This window comes from Sardina pilchardus, chromosome 18, assembly GCF_963854185.1.
Source record: "Sardina pilchardus chromosome 18, fSarPil1.1, whole genome shotgun sequence".
Lineage (NCBI taxonomy): Eukaryota > Metazoa > Chordata > Actinopteri > Clupeiformes > Clupeidae > Sardina > Sardina pilchardus.
The window spans coordinates 11,634,468-11,656,397 of NC_085011.1; the positions used below are offsets into that span (position 1 = coordinate 11,634,468).

Below are 21,930 nucleotides of genomic sequence, written 5' to 3' on the forward strand. Positions count from 1 at the left end.
GACCTCATCCATAGAACATCCATAGTCTGCCTAACAAGAAAATGATGCCATATCTTCACAATATTTTCATGGTATCTTCTCTTTTGCATATCAGTATAACCTAACCCCCACAGTGCTACCAACCTTTCCTAGAATGACCACACAGGCTCTGTGGCACTGTTGCCATGGTGATGTCAGGTGCTCGGCCTACCTGAAGACGTGGGGCCAGCAGTCCTGGTTGTGGCTGCCCATCTCCAGGCCCACGTTGAGGATGGCGTCCATGCAGAGGACGTGGGCCGTGTGCAGACGCACACCCTGCGGACGAGACATCTGCTCCAGCTTCTGCTCCATACGCTGCTTCACTGCAGTGGGAGTGAGGGAAGACATGGACATGTGTGCATGAACGCATGGAGTGTGTCACGAGTCACAACCCTGTCAGACCTGTCCATGGTATTATTTCTATTCTATTGTGTCCTTCCAGCAGGGGGCGGTAGACGTGCCAGTGCGCGCAGGTGTGCGAGATTTGGGCCTGATGTGGGCCAGTGCATAAAAAGGCCACTTCCCAAGATGCGGGCGGACTCCCTCTCCTCTCGACCATTCTATACTTTCTATAATTACTTAATAAATATGATTTATTGTTACTTTTGCGTGGAATATTTATGTTATACATGCTTGAGCCAGCATGTGTGACAAGTGTGTGTATGTGAAGACATGGAGTGTGTGTATGGAGGCATGGAGTGTGTGTACGAAGATATGAATATGTGTGTATGAAGGCATGGAATGTGTGTATGGGGAGGTTTGACCAAGAAGTTAACAATGTAAGTTAAAGAGTGTGAGTAATCAGGTGTGAGCTGTGCCTTTGGATGTGGACGAGTTTGTGTGTGAATGTGTGTGTATATGTATGTGTATAAGAGTGTGTGTAACTGTGTACTGCATGTGTGTGTGTGTGTGTGTGTGTGTGTGTGTGTGTGTGTACCTTGAGTAATAGCGTCCCCCATCTCTGTTGCCTCTCTCTCCTCCTTCTCTTCCTGGACACAGGAGGCTGCAGCCATCTGAGCAAGAGCTGATGCACAGTTGGCAGCAACACCTACACATACACACACACACACACACACACACACACACACACACACACACACACACACACACACACACACAGACACACACAGACACACACACACACACACACACACACAGACACACACAGACACACACAGACACACACACACACACACACACAGACACACACACACACACAGACACACACACACACACACACACACACAGACAAACACAGACACACACACTTATTCAGTGGTTTGATCACTCATATGTAGTTGCCCTCACACTCCAGTACTGCTTGTTTTACATTTCACACGTTAGAAATAACACCTGAAAATGGTGCTACTGGTTGCAAGGAATACTGCTGCCATGCCATTAGCTGACAGCCTGCCAAGGTGCACAACCTTGACATATCAGATCATTCTCCCATGCCGACAGGAAGTGCATCCAACTTTAAGTCTAATATTTTATTCAGCCTTGACAAAAACAAATAGCAGTATCATGAGATGCATGAGACTTAAAAGGTAACATAAGGTCACAGTGGCACACAGCCTTGGCGCGTTGTCGTGGCGGCGTGTTACCTAGCGCGCAGCTCAGGGCGGCAGCCTTGCGTAGGCCATCCAGGCTGAGGCAGATGGCATCCCGCTCACGCTGGCTCTGCTCCTTCACGCCCTCGGCCCCGGCGCCCAGGATGAAGGCCAGGCCCTTGGAGCTGCCAGCCATGCGGCCTGTCAGGGGCGCCGACAACGTGTCGATCAGGTTCTTCCAGCAGCCCGTCAGGATGTAGCGTGCAAACACCATACCTGGAGATAGATAAGATAACCAGTGGATAAAGCTTTACCAATTGCCAAAGAATGTCTGTGTCTGTGCGTATCTGTGTGTGTGTGTGTGTGTGTGTGTGTGTGTGTGTGTGTGTGTGTGTGTGTGTGTGTGTGTGTGTGTGTTTATATCAGTAATACTGGCATACATGATACATGGCACAGTATATACATGATATATTGGGAGGCTCTATACAGGGATGGGCTACTTTTAAAACAAACTATCTAATACCCTAATTTTAAGTGCATCAGAATATAAAATACCGTACCCACGCCATGTATCAAAATAAAATCTTTTTTAAATACTTTTTAAAGGGGGTATGAAATCAGTTTGCAAACCTTCCATATCTGTCTATCTAATCTATTCCTTCATCAGTACACTGACTCTGTTGATTAAGTGGACAGTTTGAGAGAAACAGCTTCTTTTCTGCCTATGAGACATGCCATAAACCTACAGTCAGTCAGCAGGTCAACTATTCTGGCCTGACTGTTTCATCTCATAGGCTATCTTATGCTAACTACTGGATCAGAGATGCACTCAAAAAGTCACAACTGAACTTGTCAAGTGGAACAAAGTGAAGACAAGTCTCTGACATTCTCAATGCACACCCATTAGGGTGCATCAAAAAATACCATTTTTGAATTTTTATATGGCTGGGTGCTAATAGTGTTCCAATATAGGTAGAAACAACACATGCAAAATATTTCTCCAGGACATGATGATTTAGGGGTGCCACCACACATCTGTTTTTGGTGGATAAAGTGGCTGTGGTGCTCAATGGTCACCATGGCGATCTGAGGTAAAAAAAAAATGCTATAGCTCATTATTATAGCTTATTATTACATTCCTACTATCATATCTTTAGTTGTGTCTTGTATACTTATTTATCAAAAGTAATGTAAGTCATATTTATAGGTATTTGGTGCTCATTACATCTAGCTACCGTGAACTAGCAACAGTTTGCTAACCACACCACCTCCCATATTGCTTGATTGCACTGTAATGCTGTTGGCTGTTTGGTTGGGCTTTGACTAACCAGGTACCGTGGAAGTGCTAAATGGTGCAATAGGGAAGGCCAGGGCAGGGCAACCACACAACCGGTTCCATGTGTGACTGCATTATTCAAGTTCTCAAGAAACTTGAGGTTGGTGGTTTGGTTTTTAATTAACTACTAGGTAATTTGTATGGTAGGAGCAGGCTTCACTCAGTCTCTAAAACCCTGTCGGCTTTCTATCTTTTAAAAAAACACCCAGGTCAAGTGTTTTCTGTAAATAAAAACCTCCTCGTTTGAACACGCCCTAGGTTTGTGTGCTCCTGAGGAAGGCGCTAACCCGAAATGCGTCTGTGCAATAAAAACGCGTTTAAATGCAAAGTGCGACCTTTTTTCCTTTTCTTCTTTAATTAACTAGGTACCATGTAAGCTCTGAATGGAGATACTGTATATTAACATCAAGGAGCACAAGTATGACCAGTTCATTGTGTTGCTTTAGGTGATACATGAGACAACTTTTTTGTTGCAGGGCAACCACATAACTGCTTCCTAGATGATTAAAGTTCGGAAGAAACGTAAGGTTGGTATGAGAGGGAGTGTATTGTGTGTGTGAGCAACCTACACGTTACTCATTTCACACGGGATCATCTTCCTGAATCTCAATATTCTTAGCAACTCAGACAAGTCAGCACCCATCAGAAGTTACACTACTGTATATTGCCAAAAGTATTGCGTCACCTGCCTTGACTGGCATTCTTCATCGATAGGTTTTTAATATGACGTTGGTCCACCCTTTGCAGCTATAACAGCTTCAACTCTTCTGTTAATGCCCATCCCCGAGCTGGGCTTGGCCCCTTAGTTCCAGTGAACTTGGCATTAACCAAGAAATTTTGGACAATTCCATGCTCCCGACTTTGAGGGAACAGCTCGGGGATGCCACTTTCCTGTTGTGCACCACCCAAAATATTTGGCAGTATTTTTTTTAACTACAAAAATACACATAAAATATTTTGAAACAAAATCCAAAGCCATTTTCTTCCACCCAATATAATACAAACAACAAATACATGTATCATCAATAATCCCTGGGTATATAGATCTGTGTGCACATCTGTATGTGTGTGTGTGTGTGTGTGTGTGTGTGTGTGTGTGTGTGTGTCTACGGAGGACTTCTCTAACCAACCTGCCATCAGGGTGTCACTGCCACTCTTGTCACAGAGAAAGGGTGACTGTGTGGACGCCTTGCGAATCAGCTGCCCCCCTATGGCACTGCTGCCAAGACCATCAATGTCTACAGAGAGAGAGAGAGAGAGAGAGAGAGAGAGAGGGAGAGAGAGAGAGAGAGAGAGATAAGGAGGGAGAGGGAGAGAGAGAGAAAGAGAAGGAAGGAGAGGGAGGGCATGGGAAAGAGAAAAAGTATGGGAGAGAGGGATAGAGATAAAAACATAGAAATTAAGAGTCAGAGGGAGATCCAGACAGTAAACAATGGATCGATTTGTGGGGTGATCCAAATCGTCTAGACAGGGAGGATAAACCTTTCAAACATCTCCACTGTTTCCACTGGCTTTAGCAGTACTTGTTCTCTACTCATGTCAAAGTCTCTCACCGTCATGCACTTCTCTTAAACCAGTGGTTGAAAAGGTCATCCTAGCAGGCTAAGAAAAACACACTTTGATGTCATGCCAGAGAAACATCATCTCAAGAAGTATGCAAGCTCCTTCAACACATCTGCTACACAGCAGGTGGAGCACAGCCTACAGATGAACACATTCAAGTCCATGTTTTCCATTTTTAACCCATTGGCAATTTAAAATGATCAAGAGCATGCTTCAACAAGACATTTGCGTAAAACGACCAGAAGGAAGTCTTTGTTCCTTTAGAAGTTATGCATACCAGCTTAGATACCATTAATTTCCATTTCCTTAGGACATACTGGTACATACATGCTCATGGTCCAAGATGTATGGGATACACACCAACACGAGAGAGCTCTTGAACAGTCATATAACACCACTTGTACTGTATGTATGGAGTAACATGCAATTAGCATTGTTCATTTATATCATATCATTTGTATCTACATGCTCTGATAGATAGATAGATAGATAGATCGATAGATAGATAGATAGATAGATAGATAGATAGATAGATAGATACTTTATTGATCCCCAAGGGGAAATTCAAGAAAAAGGGGAAATTCTCTGGTTGTAGCTCATGAACAGATCCCTACTGTATGAGATTCCTACAGTATGTAAAGGCCAGTGTTGAGTTACCTGTTAGCATGGTGATGAGGGGCAGTGAGTGCTCCTCAGGGGAGCCCCAGTACCCTGCCTCCCCCAGCAGGCTGCGCTCCAACACCTGGTGGTAGAGCTCCTCGATCCAGGCCTGGGAGAGAACCACCAGCACACCGCTGCTCTGGATCTGACGCACAAACTCTTTCTGTGGGGGGAAGACAGATCTGGGATCAAGGCATGGATGCTAGATGACAGCAGTGAGTGTAGATAACACACTGCTGTGTTCGTCTCTGCATAGTACTGATGCTATAGTAGCATATGTTACAGTAAAGAGAGCACTATACTGTAAAAGAGCCATATTTTGAAGATGTGTTTTTGCTTCTCTATAGAGATGATGTCTTTAAAGTAAGGCTAAAGTACATCTAGCAGACTATACAATACTGCAATACTGCCTATATCTTTATCCTTAACCTGTGAAAATGTTCACTTGACAAACAAGTATGTGTGGACCTGCAGTGCTGACCTGGGAAAGAGAGGCTCTCACCAGAGTGATCAGAGCAGGCATGGGCTTCCTGCGGTAGTAGTCGCAGCAGCACAGCTTGAGGTTGAGCAGCAGCGCGTAGTAGGACACCAGGTACAGGCCGTCTGCGTTCATCAGGGCCTGGCAGCTCAGGTTGTCACTGACCTCAAAGCCTGGAGAGTGGATACCCCCTGAGTAAGGAGGTGAATGATGGTAACAAGCTGCTCCAGTTCATTTAGGCATAACCTCCTTTAATGTTTCTCCACCAGAAGTTAGCCTTCTGTAACTCATTGTTTTAGTGACATTCATATATTTATATTCACAGGGAAAACTACTTTTCTCTTTGATTAGGTTCCTTAGGTCAACCCTTGTGCTGACCTAAATCTCTAAGGACTCACAACTAGGATTGTGTGAGTACATGAATAAGCAACCTTAAAAGCTCTGCAAACACACTGTAAAGAGAGACGATTTAGACAAAAGGCAAGTCATAATAATAATTTCTAACCATAGGATGATTTAAGTATAATATAAAGCATGTATTTGTGAATGTGAGTGAGTCCAGTATGGGATACTGTCCAGTATTCTGACTCAGTATGATAAGAAAAGACCCATCTGGACTGTACTGTCTGCATCCATGCCAAATGCCGCCCCTACCCACCCTCAGAGCAATTAGTCTGCGCTGAAAGGCAACGTCGACACATAATGGCAGGCTCCTCAGTGGCTGCCATGGCAACCACATTCACTCCTCATATCAAATGCTAATACGCTGTTTGCAAGTCCTTCTAGACAGCAGGCTCCTTAGCCTCAGCAAACACTAGCCGTCTGTCACTCATTTCATTGCAACTGAGAGAAGAGTCTCGTGTGAACAGGGTTCAGATCTGGCCCAGATGTGGCCTAGTGAATGGTGCTACCTGCACAGGTAAACTTGTACTACTACGACTATTGTACTACTAATACTTCTTGTACTCAAAGGTGGAAAAGTCTTTGTATTGGCTCTCTACCTGTTTCACTAATTAGCTCATCTACCTGGCTGAGGAATAGTGTAGTTGGAGCAAATATGTGGCAGGACTTTTACTTTGTGAAGCTGGACTACAGTATGATTATTTAAGTGATATCTATGTAGCCCTAAATTGCATGTGATTGCAAATACCTTTCTGGATTATGAAATAAAAAACAAGTTTTACACAAAAAACGCTTTACATAAAAACGAAGAATCACAATTTGGGACAAGGAGTGTACGGCTTCTGCATTGGAGCGGTCCCAGGTGCAGCGCTGCAAGTTACCTGCTTGGAGTCCGGAGCAGAAGCTGGAGGTGAAGTTCTGGAGGCAGGTGTCCACCTCGGCCGAGCTCTGCATGGAGAGGAGGCGCGGCAGCAGGCCGGCGAGCGACTGCACCAGGATGCGCGCGCTCTGCTGGTCGGCCTCCTGGTTCTTGAGCAGCTTGAGCGAGAGCGCGGCGGTCCGCAGCGAGCGGTGGCCCGGGCAGTCGCGCGGCGTCTGCTCCTCGTCGGCCAGCGAGCCGTTGTCCGAGCCCATGTCCGACACGTCCGAGCGGCCCGAGTCCTTCTCGGCGGCCATGGAGTACTGGTCGCACGAGTCGAACTCGGTGCGCGACAGGTCCTGTTCGTCCACGCTGAAGTTGCTCTCGCTGTAGCGTGAACCACCACCGCCGCCGCCGCCGCCGCCTCCACCACCACCTCCATGGGAGCGCGTGCGGGACTCCACTGACAGGAAGTTAGTGATGTCCGGGTAGGCCATTGCGTGGCTCCGCTGGACAACGTCCGGAGGCTCTGTGGTGGCCGTGCTGGCGGGGCCTGGCTCGCGTCTGGCCGCCGCCGGTGCCTCTGCGCCGGTCGCCGTCCCGCCGCACGGGGCCGCCGGCGACGTCAGCCGCGGCTCCTCCCCGCACTCCTCCTCCTCCTCCGGCGAGGTGTGCCCCATGTCCCCCTCCAGCGTGGTCTGGCCCGTCTCCGTGGTGACGCTGATGCTGATGTCGGGGCTGCGCTCGGGGGCGCGCGGCTCCCAGGCCGCCTGCTCGGCCGACAGGATGCGCCGCTGCCAGCGGAAGTCGGCCTCGTTGACCTCCATGGACTCGCGCGTGGACTCCGGGCCGTCCTTCAGTTCGTCCAGCCGCCGCAGCAGCAGGCGGGCCTGCTCCGTGTGGAGCCCTCGGCCCTGGCTCAGCTCGTCTAGCGCCCCCAACAGGGCACAGGCGCACGACACGGAGGAGTAGCACGCCTCGATGCCGCCCTTCATGCAGGCCTCCGTCATGCCATCCATCACCCTGACAACACCCATGCAGCAGCACACAACAGACACAGAGAATTCTAGAACAGAACTTATTGATAAACACTGACAAAAGGCACTGCGTGTGCAACAGTTGTGCAGAACAGATTATCAAGAGCATATAGAGACATAAAGTAGATTTAAAACATTGAACAAGTAATATGCTTGAATTTCTTGAATTTCCCCTTGGGGATCAATAAAGATTTAAGACTTTGAACAAGTAATATGCTTGAATTTCTTGAATTTCCCCTTGGGGATCAATAAAGTATCTATCTATCTATCTATCTATATACCTTGGGGGCAGGACTAGGAGATGCTGGGATCAACAGCAGGGCTGCTGAACACAAATCAAGCATGGCTCCAAGTTTGTTTCTGAAACGTTTGAGAACCGTGCATCCGTTTTTTAAGTGCTTTTCAGCTGAGAGAGAAATGTGTGTCTGGCAGGGTGCTTACAGTTTGAGGAGGTCGAGATAGGACTTCCTCTTGGAAAAGGACCTCTTCCTGGTCTCCGGTTCAATGACACAGGGACCAGCCAAGTCAAACAGACGCTGAGGACTACCCAGGATCTGCAGTGCAAGAAAACAAAATAATGATCACGTCCAGGTTTTCTCAGTGGTGTTATGCCTCAAAATGTAAATAACTTTACGATAAACACTTCCTGACTCTGGCCATCATTCTATGTACTGTACTGGTGTCAAGCTGGCAAACTCTTTTGATAAATCATTCTGTTTGATAATAACTTTAGATGGCACATTAGTACAGACAGAGCTTTGCCAATGCCTTGGTGTTTGAATTCCATATGTGGCCTCAATTGCTAGAAGCTTTCAATAAAGTGCATACCACTTGGCATAAGCATCAATGGAAAAGCATTATGAGCAGAAATATATTTTTACTATAGTGTTGTTGTGTGTATGATTCTCTAGAACTTGCTGTGTTGCCATGTGTAGGATTCTCTAGAACTTGCTGTAGTGTTGCCGTGTGTAGGATTCTCTAGAACTTGCTGTAGTGTTGCCGTGTGTAGGACTCTCTAGAACTTGCTGTAGTGTGTTGCTGTGTGTATGATTCTCTAGAACTTGTTGCCGTGGCGCTATAATAGTGTTGGCGTATTTTGTCTCTCTGGCCCCCTCCTGCCCCCCTCACCTCCTTCATGATCTTGATGGCCTCGACGCGGTGCTGTGGCGGGGGGTAGAGCAGGATGCGGTGGTAGAGCGACTGCAGCACGGGCTTCATGGACTCCACGCAGCCCACCAGCCGCACCAGCTCGGCCGCCACGTAGCAGATGGTCCGCACCACCGGGCCGATCATGGCCGGCGCGCTGGACGAGCAGCCCGAGCCGCGGCCCTGGTCCGTCACCCCGCCGCCGCCACCGCCGCCCCCGGACGCCGACGTCTCCGACTCGTACGGGCCCCCTCCCCCGTGGGCGGACGTGATGGTTTTGTCGTTGACGGGGTTCCCCATGATCACCACCAGCGATGGACAGAGCTGTTTCCTGTGCGGGCGAGGGGAAGCCCAGGGGTTGGGGCTCTACTGATCAGCAGGGTTTCAGTCTGACTGCACCACTCTGGTCCCATCCCTCACTCACACATTTCCCCTCTGGCACTTAAGTTTCTAGATATATGCATTTAGGCCATATGTGGAGAACACATACATACGCACAACACACTGTGTGTGCATCGTGGGCGGTTTGTGTGGTTCTGTTAACAGTCTTCTGGTTCTGTCTGTCTAGCAACTATTCACTTTCTGAGAAGGGTCGATTTTATGTGTCTATGATATGTCTCCATTCCCTCTCTTGCTCTTCCTGATAACTGAGGAGATGAACTATGTTGGAATGATCTCATTCTCCGTGCAGGGTGATAAAACATGATGACCCTCCTGGGTAAGACCATCAGCTGGGGTAGCTGCATTAAAGGAGTACTCTAAAAAAGATCAGACCACACAGCTATCTCTCTCTCTCTCTCTCTCCTCTACCTCTACATCTCCCAATCTCTTTCTCTCTCTCGCCTTTTCTCTCTCTCTAACAGACTTTGCACAGTCAACATTCTCAAGGTAGCCAGAGATGCGCATAGAATCTGTGACTTCATGGGACTTTTGGGGAAAACACTGCTTACAGGAAAAATGTTGTACATAATGATTTATCAAAAAAACATTTTATACACAACAGCTCTACCGTTTGTGTGTATTCTAGGCACTGCTGTATGTTATTGAAGTAATAAAAGTAAAGATAAAAACCAAAACAAAGTGTGTGTTTTACCAGACAAGGTCCATGAAGCCGCGGTTCAGGTGCATTGTGGGAGGACAGCTACTGAGCATGGACAGAATGCACTCCAAATAGAGTAACTGCAGCAGCTGGTTCTCACTGCAAATAAAGCAAAATCAATCAGTCAGTGTAAAAACAACTACTGCCCATGGCATAACACAATGATGAAGTGCAGGCAGACGGAAGAAAAGACCTCAAACATACACACCCACACGCACGCGCACACAACAACACCAGTACTTAGAAGTGTTTTTGTAGAAATGACTGAGCAAGATCAACAAAAAATGTTAACCTTTCAGACACTTTCTGAAATTGTCATCTATCATGTTATGTTCATCAGCGGATGTTCATAGAATAAGGCAACTGAGATGTGTGTGCAGACCCAAGCTGAGAGACTACAGCAGGACTGTGTTACGTAAACACCAGAGGTCAATGGTATTAGCACTGCTTACTTGCCAACTCCTTCCAGCTTTTCACAGAAAACAGTAAGGACTGTCACAACATCCTTGTACAGTGCTTCAGTGGTAGGGGAGAGATCTGGATCACATAAAAACACATGCAAAAGCAGACACATTGTTAAATACAGTATTTCTCATGTTTTACATGCAACGTTTCCCCTACTCAGTATTGGCGAATGGCGTTGTTCCTACTACTGACTACCAAGTACACAGCCCCTCATGAATAATTGATTGCTAGGATGGTCTGCTCCTCCGTTGCCATATGTGTAAGCTTTCCCTGGAGTACAACAATCTCTGTTTCATGCATTTAGCTGAGAGTTTTTAATAGAGGGTTGGCGGATCTACAGATCTGGACTGCGTAAGTGCTCCTGCTTTATTTCAACTCTCAGTTTGATGGTGATGGTCTCCGTCTCCTGGCCTTCATGAGATCAGATTTGTGGACTAGTTCACGCTCACGCTCTCCTGAACGTGGCCATTATCAGCAGCAGAGGAGTTATTTCTGCTGCCTGTGTTGAAGTGAGAGGTGGGCTGCCGAAGGCTATTTGTATATAAATCATATCAACCTGTCAGAGGTGCGATAAAAGATACGAATGCTATTTACCTCAGTGTTTCCCAAGTCATATTTCACAAAGACCTTCTACAAGTGCCATGATTATCACTTACTGCTACTGCAGGCTGTGCTGTTTCCCCAACATATCCCAGTGAGCAATTAGCACACGTTAACAAGAACACATAGGTCTGCCAAGCTCAAGTTCACCTTGTTTTCTGCTCATTAAGCAAGTGAAATCTGAGTCAGGAACTAGTCTTGCTATAGCTAGGTACGCAGTGTCTAGCCAAACAAGCAAAATAGTCCTTTCTTCATAAGGTAGTTGTGACTGTGGTAAGATTATCAGAGTTGTAATCAGCAATGTATGCATTTTATCATTATAATATTGTCAGTACTGGTAAGGAATCTAGTCATTACACTGCACCATCCCCACTCTTCCTCTTCTTTGCCTCTAAAGCAGGCTGTCAACACTGACTTGGGCCCTCCATCTAGATGCCCCCTAGTGTGAAAAATCACTGTGAGAGAAAGAACACAGGTGCCCAGATAGCATCTGACGAGGGAACTGATACAGCGATGGATCTGCAGCCTCAGCACCAGACCTGAACAGGATCGATTCCAGAGTAGCTGGGTAGCAGAGTGCAAATGCTAACAGGATATACTGTAGATACAAAGGAGTAACAGTGGTACAGAAGGCTATATGCAGTTGATACAAAACAAAATGACTGCACATGACCAACACTACTACAAGTGATCTAATGCTTATAACTGTGCAGACATATAACTGCAACTACATATGATCTTGACTACCTTTCCGCTGTGACAGCTGCGCTGGTAGGTCTTCCCCATCCACTCCCTGTAGGAATAGAGGTACATACAGTATGCATTTATTTACGTCAAATACTCTGTTCCACATCATCTTTCAGGCGTACAATGTGTGTTTGTGTGCGTGTGTGTGCGTGTGTGTGCGTGTGTGAGGGAGAAAGAGAGTGAGTTCTCACCACGCCTTCTTGGCTGTGGCGCAGCTGCAGTGTCAGATCTCCCAGTATCTGGCTGAGAGTGGCTCTGATAGCTGTGTTGATGCTTCTCTGGTGGCAGCTGGACATGTAGGTCTCTATGCACACCTGTGGAGCGCCATGACACAACACAACACAACACAACAGGGACTCACTTGAGATGGGTTACAGTACTGCCTCTCCTATAGCTCTCTGGGTGACAACAACATACTGTATTAATACTGTAAATCATTCATTTCTATGTGACGAGAACATTTGAAATAGGAAAGTACAGTATATACAGTATAATCTATGTGCCATGCCAGCTGTGAGTCTTTTGGGATACCACATCCAATATGTACAGTATATTTCAATTTCAGCAGAACAGGATTGCACCTGCATCACAGCTACAACAACACTACGTAAACTGAGTTTTATCTGACATGAGTCTTCTATAATAAAGTCCATCTTACTCAGTTCTCAGGGCGTAGTGATAGAAATATCAGTGGGTAGGTTTACATGGACTCTTTTATTGCGATTAGAATCCGATTAGCTGACACATATAAACACCTTGATCGGAATAAAATTGCCAATCCAAATAGAATTTTAATCGGAATGAAAGGGATGGTGTACTCCATTCCTATTCCGATTGAACAGCCATACATACGTCAATATTTAAAGAAAAAAAAGCAACAATGGCTATTCCCATCATAGAATCTAGAGCGTGTGTAAGCACCTGATCGCAATAGAATGTAATGTAAACAGATGACCGGACATTTTCAAATGGAATAGTTGAAGATCTTTGATTAGATTCCAAAGAGGACCAATAAGGATGAGATGTGGCCTAACATTTTCACTGCATATCACATAACCGGCACAAAAGTGTCTGATAAATAACAAAATACATTTCTCCCAAGAACATATGCCTCATATGCCAGCAGGAAATGATTTCTGGCAGGTATGAATCAGAGATGTGGACCCCAGGGATGGTGGTTTTATCTCCCACACTGTGTGATACAGTAGGTGACTGAGGGGTCTGCCAGAGGATCACTGCCCAGCCTAAAGTCAAGCCTGGTGCTGCATCTCGGGAATCGGTTCATGTCTTTCGAAAAATAGAGTTCTTATAATATATTCACCTACATTTCCTCTAAACCATGCAGTACCTATTAGCATCTGAAAATAACATGACATTTCTAATTGTGTTGGCTAATGTTGAGGAGAGCAGAGGGAAAGTTATGGCATTCAGTGGAGAAAAAGAACAAACTTTCATTACAAGCACACTAAGCCTTGAGCTCTCCTTGTCCTAGGCTTTGTGGCGTCTCCTAATATTGTCCATCTCATAACTGCCCGGCAATAAATCAGACATACCCTGTGGATAGAGTAGTCTGACTGAGCCAGCACCAAAGCTACCTTAATCTACGGCTACACTGAACCCAACTGCTGATCTCTGAATTTGGTCAGAATCATAGATATAAATGCTCAAATTTGTGTCAATTTCACTAAACAAAACAAGTGATTTGTTTTTCTTTTCGTGATTGATCTGCATACAGTCATGATACTCTGTAGGCTATATAGTGTTGCTGCTTCTATAGTCGAGCTGAAGAGAGTGCGACAAGTCCCTGCAATCACACGCTGTTTGGGCAAGCCATCCTGGTCCCAGTCTATGCCACGTCGTTTCGACTCCTCTCCCTGCTTAGGTCATGGAAAAAGCTGTCTCAGTTGTGGCATCAGTGGCCGTTTCCATGGACACCGAGGCAAAGAATCATAAGTGCAGGTGAAAACACCTTGTTATAAATGATGTTTTCCCTCGTCCCTTCCTTCAGGCCGACGCTGGGATTAGTCAGCGATTGTTTTGACGCAAGCACGCTCTTCTGACTCAGGTATGAGTCATATACTGAGGACCAAGTTGGTAAGGCCAAACCAGTTACAAGCATCAAATGAGACCAAAATGAATGACATGTGAATCATTAGACCTTGTTGAGAGCTTGTTTGGGTAGAAATTAATTTCAAATCCATTGTTATATTTCACATATACTATATGCACTTATTCAGCTCTCTTATAATGGTTAATTCAATGTAACTCTGTTTTACAAGCAGTGCTCATTGAGCAGGATCATGTCATCCTTTGCTGAGTAACATATTCTGGTCTAGTGACGTGAATAACCAATGCCAATTATGCTAAAATAATGAACCTAGAATAACTAATGGCAAAATGTTAAAAGAATGACCTTAGACCATTATCATAAGTTTCTGCTCATCACATTCATTCTCTCTCTCTCTCTCTCTCTCTCTCTCTCTCTCTCTCTCTCTCTCTCTCTCTCTCTCTCTCTCTCTCTCTCTCTCTCTCTCTCTCTCTCTCTCTCTCTCTCTCTGTGTGTGTGTGTGTGTGCGCGTGTGTGTGCATGCGCATGTGAGAGAATGTTAGTGAGAGACAAAGGAGAGATAGAAATGATGGCCTAGCATCTGTCTTTCTTCAGCTGGGGACAGAGATAGGCTATCCAGGGATGACCGGACGATTTACACCTCCTAATGTGTTTTTATGAGCAGGTAATGGATAGCCTGTAACACCTCCCAGTATAATATCGGAGCAGAACACACCACTCCTGTGCATACAGCACAGGGCTGCAAGGGAGCCTTACGCAGGCATAAACGATAGCATCGATCACCGCTGAAGGGCATTCTAGGCACCACCGCTTATACACTGAAAATGCAAAGAAGCTAACAGCGAATAATGAAAGGTGCTCACGACAATTGATGAAGGGCCAGGGTCTCCTGGAGGACTTCGCCGCAGTACATAAACAGATACACAAAAATGTAGAGAGAGAGAGAGAGAGAGAGAGAGAGAAAGAGCTGTGTCTTGCTGTGGGGACCAAGCTTTTGTTTGAGCAAGAATTTGCATACAACCATGATATGGCTGTTTAACATCAACAGGGAGACCAGGGGAGCAGATCGAGCCCTCCTTTTTCTCTCTCAGCCTCTCTCTGTTCATACTGCCGATGAGTCAGCCATGTGTGGCTGTAGCCTGTCCTTACCTCAGCGATCTTCAGGATGGAGTCGCCTTTGATCTCAAACGTGGACGAGTACGTAATGCAGAGCAGGACCTGCGGGAGAGAGGAAACACTGACCTTAAGATGAGAGGGAATGCATAACATGGCTTCTACACAGGCAGCAACAACACAACCAGCCTCTAACCAGCAGCACAGCCTGGCCTACTCACAACATTCTCCCCCTACACACTTATAGCCAAGGTGGTTACCGCGGAGATAATGATGCTCACTAATAATACCACTGTATGGTATTATAAAAGAGAATTTGATTTGGAATGGAAAGGGACTTGAAGAAGCCACTCTTTCCATTGAACTGGAGCGCATCTTCTCTGTAGAGTCTCGTGGGAGAGAAAAAGTGTTTTATTTCTCCAGAGTCTCATTCGCTTACCAGGCTAAACACAACAAAATGGCTGTTAGCATTTGAACTGCTTTAATAAAAATGATTGTGCTACGTTGAGTGTCCGACTTTACACACTTTAAAGCCTCTCTGTCTCTCTCTTTCTCTCTCTAGAACAGAACAGAACTGAACTGAATGTCCTCCAACAACACAGGAGGAACATAAGAAAAGGCCTTTCAGCTGCTCAGAGTAGCTACCATCCTGTGAAAAGAGAATAAATCTGACTTCTGACATAAGTGTACTCCTGAGCCAGAAGGACAATTGGACACTTGCTTGAAAACGCACAAGAGCCAGACACATTCATCAATTCATGTCTTATATACATTCTTAAAACCAACAAGATCGTTCAGAGTAAAAAGCCAACCCTTTCCATCTTTTTGGTATTATACCTGTGTGTGTGTGTGTGTGTGTGTGTGTGTGTATTCTGTGTCACACTGAGCTTTCACAGCTAATCTGTGAGCAACAGCACCTGGCAGCTGGCCCAGCATCGGTTCTGCATTCAGCAGGCCTGTTCCTGTTCTTCACACAACCAGAGCAACATGGAACATCCCAGCTGGTGCACTAAACACTGACAAACCTCAGGTCAGTCCCACTGATGGATCCTGAGGACTGTGACGGCACATGACTCTGATCTGTGCCAGAACGGGTCCAGAGTCACAGGCTATTTTATGAAGACTGACTGTGGGAGAGTACATTTAAAAGTGTCATTTTCCAGTTTACCACAATATGACAGTCCTAACTGTCTTGCTTTCCCAATAGCAAATCGTCATTTATCAGGAAGTGGCTATTGAGGGAGCATCTTTTTCCTGTGCATAAAATGATGTTAATGACACAAAGAAGTACCAGCAAAGCTGGCAAAGCTGGATGCTGTCAAAAGCACAAGTAGGGAGGAATATCATTTCTGTCTAAATTATTGATTTGGTAAAAAAAGAAAATGATCATGGAATTCAGGGGGTGTGCATAAAGAACATGGCGTCGCTGCGGTGTGAAGAAAAGCTCTATCATTCTGAGATCCACGGGGACGAGTCTGCTCTTAGAGGACTCAGTAATGCTGTTTGTGCCCACCAGTCAGACGCCACTGTTGCTGCTGTTGTGATCTAGACACAGTGGCCTATTGTTGTGCGGTGATGTCTTTTGTGGCCTTTGTGGTCTCCACCTACTGTTCAGTATAAAGATGGCTGAAAAAAACAATGCAGCGATATTTGCCTGTGGTACCAGGGCTAACTACGGGAAAACTCAGAAAAAGCTTGACAGGTACAGTATGTACAGGTCAGGAATACCGACCTTAAGGCAGAATCCTGGTATACACATCACGTGTGATACTATCTTGACAACTGTACCACCTGTGTTGCTATCTAATAAAATGTCAGCACAACTTCAAATATTTACTTTCAGTTGTCAGTCTATACTGACACACAATCTGTGCCTTGATGATGCACTCTTTGTGTTACATGCTGCTTGGTTGCACTTGCTGTGTGAGGATATTCTGTGAAAACATCATTACACTCAAATGGTATTAAGCCATGGCTAGAGCACAGTGGCTGTGGGAAGCGTGGTGAAGGGTAGCATCCGTGTGTAGTATTGTGTGCTGTTGTGCTGTGTTGCCGTGACACCTGTCACTTCCCCACCCGTCTGACACTGACCTTCATGACCTCCACCTGCAGGTCCTCATGAAGGGTGGGCGTCACCTTGACGGCATCCAGCACCTGATTCAGCAGCTGCTTCTCGGGAATCTCCGTCCCTCCGTCGATAAAGCGGTCCTCACAAAGCATCTGTGGGAGGAGATGGAGAGATGAAGATGGAAATCAGTGAAGGAATAAAGAACTCGGAGAGAGGGATAATTAACTGAAGGAAACAGGGATGAAACAGAGAGGCGAGGGAATCCAGGGCCATGCAGTAACCTGGTACCTAATGAATATGACTTACAGTATAAAGTGGAGGCATTTCTTTCTCGATGATCTGTGCAGAACAGAACAGTACAACGCAGTCAAATATCTTGGAGCTCTCAAGAAACCAAACAGTGTCTTTAAGGATCACTTTTTAGTTCAGCGCTTCTTCTTGGTAAAGCCCCACTCTATAGGTAAACCTCTTTTGTAGCTGTGCAGTGTTGTTTGGTAAACCCCCACACTATGGGTAAACATCTGTATACTGTAGGTGTGCAGTGTTGTTTGGTAAAGTCCCACTCTATGGGTAAACATCTGTATACTGTAAGGATGCAGTGCTGCAGTAGCCTAGAAATCTAGACGCCCCTAGCGGCAGCAAATGTAATTTGGCTGGCGGGGCAGTCTAGGCACGATCCATAGAGCCAGGGAGCTGAGAACCCGAAGCACCAGCGGGCCAATCACAGCGTGTATAGAGTCGGTGGGTGGGCTTAACATAATGGTGACTGACATGCGACCAGAAGTTGCGACGGTAACGCATCCTGTTATTTGAAAACAAGAAGATGATTCGTTTAGCGTTATCCTATTGCGTGGAGAGGGAAGGTTACGCATCCTGCTACTTGAAAACAAGAAGATGATTCGTTTAGCGTTATCCTATTGCGGGGAGGGAATTTGAAAGACAACTGTTTATCCACCCCTTCGATTGAGCCCTGTCTACGGTGAGTGTCCAGACCGGCTCGTCAGCCGGCTGTCTGGCTCGTCAGGCTAGTGCTGCAGTGTAAAATAGGAGCAGTGGAGGTGGCTGGGTGTTAGGAGGCCTTCACCTGTATTCCAGTGAGGGCCGTCTGTGCCAGCTTGGTGTTTTTGGACTCCAGTGCCAGCCGGAGAGGTAACAGGCATCTTGCTCTACACCAAACAAACAAACAAACAAACAAACATATAGGCATATATAAGAACACCCATACATCCACAAAAGAGGAACACGTGGAAACAGAGACCTGGGACAGGCCTTGATGAAAGATCAATGTACAAGTTTCCTAGCAGGAGAAATTACAATAAAGAGGTAAAAATATAGGGGTAACTCTATGGGTAAAATAACTCATACATGTACTGTGGGAGAGTACATTTAAAAGTGTCCTTTTCAAGCTATGTGTCCAGTTTACCACAATATGACAGTCTTAACTGTCTTGCTTTCCCAATAGCAAATAGTCATTTATCGGGAAGTAGCTATTGGCTATATGTGGAAACACAGACCTGGGACAGGTCTTGATGAAAGATCAATGTACAAGTTTCCTAGCAGGAGAAATTACAATAAAGGGGTAAACATATACTGTAGCGGTAACTCTATGGGTAAAATAACTCGATTCATGAGATGCATTACAGTAGCACTGCAGTGCAGACATCACTAGTTTAATCATTTACACCAGAAACTTTAACTTCAGCTTTCTTTAACTGGCTGTTAATGCTTTTTTTCCTGACAACCTCTGCAGGGAATTTTTGATTAGGATGCTTTTGCCGCTGATGAGCACAGCAATGCAGAGGCTTTGAAATGTGATGAGCATAGGCAGCGAACAATGGGGGAAAAAAAGGGAAAAAATCATGCCAAAACTGCTTATGTGAGGCCTCACCCGACCCCAGTTATTAGACAGAGTCAGCTGTGCCACATGGAACTCCTGGTTGTAGACAAGAAGATCATCATCATACCTCACTGAATGATGTTTTCCTTTTTCCTGTTTCCTGATATCCACTCTCACAATGGCATGTTTTGGTTGCTTACTTCAATTATTTTGATTTGTCTCTGATAGCCTTGTGAGCAGTCTTATTGTTGTTGGATCATATCCAGTATACACCATAACATACATTTCAACATTCATTCCTTTGCTCAAAATGGCTAACAACTATGAACACAGATCAGTTGTACTTGCTGCAGTCTCACAATGGTCCGCACGAACAGCATGACACACATGACATTGAGATAGTCATAACAGATAATGACTTGCCTAAATGATTCAAAGAGGAACACAAGGGGCAGGATATGGAAGTTAGCGCTTGATTACAAGGCCAGGATAAGTCGGAAGGTGTCAAGCACTCTCGGTCTGCTTTAATCAGTGATAATGTATTCCCTACATGACAGCGAGGGGGTGGGGTAGTTTCCTTCCCCTACTGCGCGGCTTCTCAAGGAGAAGAAACTGTGAGCCATGTTTTACAGTATGTTATCACAGACAAAACGGATATCAATTTCAATGCACCAAGATAAGAGCGCTCTGATGGTCAGTGAGTGCATCCTATTTGAAAAGAAATCTTCATTTTGTTCAAAACAAAGTTGACCTCATAGCTGTTTGTCATAATGTTGCTATAGTACATAGCACAACAGTAACAGAGCAGTTGACTGCAAATACAGACAACAGATAACTACAGATGACTGGGACATTGCATATTAGTGGCCAACTCTAAAGACAAGGCTGGCAAATGATGCCCAATCACTGTCAATGGCACAACTCAGTGGGCTAGAGAATCCTTTATCTAGAAAAATAACTCTGGGTCTAAGCTTCTCACAAACTGCTTCCCAGGACAGGAGTGCAACTAGAGCTGGCTAATCACGCTTGACAGACATAAACACAAGAACATCTTGGCTGAAAATAAGGTCACCCAAAAGTTAATTACTTTGATTCTGTCTTGGTAAGGAATGGTAAGGAAGGGGTTGATAAAGAAAAAGGAATAACAAAACGTATCTTCCAAAGAAATGAATGTGTAAAGGATATGCAACAAAAAGAATGTGTGCTGCTCAGCTTGTTTTATATTCAATGCAATGCAATGAAATGTGCACTGATCTAGGATCAGTTGCAGTTGAACTCTAAGCACAGAGGATACTGTGTGAACTGATTCGATGAGCAAAGACGCGTAAGCTTGGCTGGGTCACGCACGCTCACGTCCTAGTCTAATACGGGACGCAACAACTACTGGGCACAGGGAGTCCCTGTGTGCCTGAGGCTCTCTGTAGTAGTGTTGCAGTGAGCATCCAAGGGGATCTCAGCCTCCTCTACTGTATGCCATACTTACATAATATCATCTTCACAGAGCAATGATTTTTGTCCCTGGGGTTACTTGCTCAAGGTGAGGTGCATAAATGGATGTAATTTTCCTTTGCTCGATGCTGTGATACTGCACAGGTTGCATGTGCGTGTGCGTGTGTGTGTGTGTGCGTGGGATAGAGGGAGGTCTGAGCCAACGACTGCTACAGTGAGGTCAATGCAAACAAGGAAGCAGCATACAGTAAATAGAATTCTCCTCAAAGAGGAGTTTGTGAAAGGCAGAAAACAGACTACTGTACATATAATATACTAATATACCCCTACTTTAACACCATGTGGTTCATTTACACAAATCAAATCACTGATGGAAAATGGGTTACTGTGGGCTTAAGAAAAATTATGCGATGTAGCCAACTTGGCACCATGAATATTTCATGGGGAAGAGAGATCCAGTCATTGGTGTGGCCACACTGGCCAGCCTGCACTATGCATAACAAATTAAATACATACATTGAGGCCAGGCAAAGCAGGCCATTTGTCATAGTAACAATCAGATGCTGTTTCACCACAAAACCGATTCAGCTTCTTACCGGAGCTGAGATGGCAAGATCTTGCCAGTTTGGCCTTCAAGTGTTTCTGTTAAGAAGAGAAAAGAGAAAAGACAAGAATCAAATGTTGAGTAACAAACAAAAAAGTTAAAGTTTTTTTACTCAATTTTGACCATTTGGACTAAGTTTGACCTACAGTATTTGTAGTAGCCTTTGGTCATGTGTTTTACTGACCTGCAGAATCTGTAGCTTACCCTTTAGTACCAAGATGGTGGCAGGGCTAACAATAATCTGACCGTCACTATGCTGTGCACTAATCTATTAACTAGTTGAATCAACTAGTTGAGAGCACTCAAAATGGTGGTAAGGCAAACATGTAGTGCATTGTTTGCCATACCACCATTTAACATATTTAACACACTAGTGTCTCCCTTTGGCCACCTGAGAGGATGCGGTCTAGATCTGGTCCACAGCAGTCCAGTCCAGTCCCCCGGCCTGTCTTAGGCCTCAGTCAAAGAGAACACCTGCACTTCACCTGATGCTAGCCACCAGCAGCACCACGTAGAGTTTGCAGTCTCATTTGCATACAGGTGAAGGCCAGCTGGAGGAAAGTGAGAGTGTGTGTAAATACAGTGTGTGTGTGTGTGTGTGTGTGTGTGTGTGTGTGTGTGTGTGTGTGTGTGTGTGTGTGTGTGTCTGCCCCCACATTAACCAGGTGTGATCCCTCACAAAGGCGTGGTAGAGCCAGACTCGTAAAGGGGCTGTCAGACTACAGACGAGAAGGCTACAGACCATAGGATGACGGAGCAGGGTGACTCATTAAATGGTGGTGCTGTGTTGGCTAAGGGTGGATGGCCGCCAGGATAACAAACCTATATGGA

At 45.5% G+C, this 21,930-nt stretch overlaps 1 protein-coding gene across 3 annotated transcripts in view; it reads right to left on the reverse strand.

Moving 5' to 3' along the window:
* arfgef3 (ARFGEF family member 3) overlaps positions 1 to 21,930 on the reverse strand; it is a 41,232-nt gene that overhangs the window by 17,901 nt on the left and 1,401 nt on the right. The window contains exons 2-18 of one of the 3 annotated variants that reach the window (XM_062519723.1): positions 21,092 to 21,137; positions 18,294 to 18,375; positions 17,233 to 17,361; positions 15,178 to 15,246; positions 12,152 to 12,274; positions 11,961 to 12,006; positions 10,601 to 10,685; positions 10,143 to 10,247; positions 9,032 to 9,380; positions 8,345 to 8,457; positions 6,889 to 7,889; positions 5,609 to 5,778; positions 5,125 to 5,290; positions 4,035 to 4,142; positions 1,623 to 1,844; positions 956 to 1,066; positions 191 to 341 (exon numbers count right to left, since the gene is read on the reverse strand). In XM_062519723.1, the coding sequence (XP_062375707.1) occupies positions 191 to 341; positions 956 to 1,066; positions 1,623 to 1,844; positions 4,035 to 4,142; positions 5,125 to 5,290; positions 5,609 to 5,778; positions 6,889 to 7,889; positions 8,345 to 8,457; positions 9,032 to 9,380; positions 10,143 to 10,247; positions 10,601 to 10,685; positions 11,961 to 12,006; positions 12,152 to 12,274; positions 15,178 to 15,246; positions 17,233 to 17,361; positions 18,294 to 18,375; positions 21,092 to 21,137 (3,076 nt within the window). Of the gene's footprint in view, positions 1 to 190; positions 342 to 955; positions 1,067 to 1,622; positions 1,845 to 4,034; positions 4,143 to 5,124; positions 5,291 to 5,608; positions 5,797 to 6,888; positions 7,890 to 8,344; positions 8,458 to 9,031; positions 9,381 to 10,142; positions 10,248 to 10,600; positions 10,686 to 11,960; positions 12,007 to 12,151; positions 12,275 to 15,177; positions 15,247 to 17,232; positions 17,362 to 18,293; positions 18,376 to 21,091; positions 21,138 to 21,930 lie in introns of all 3 variants that reach the window. The other 2 variants (XM_062519724.1, XM_062519722.1) reach the window with 2 other exon arrangements.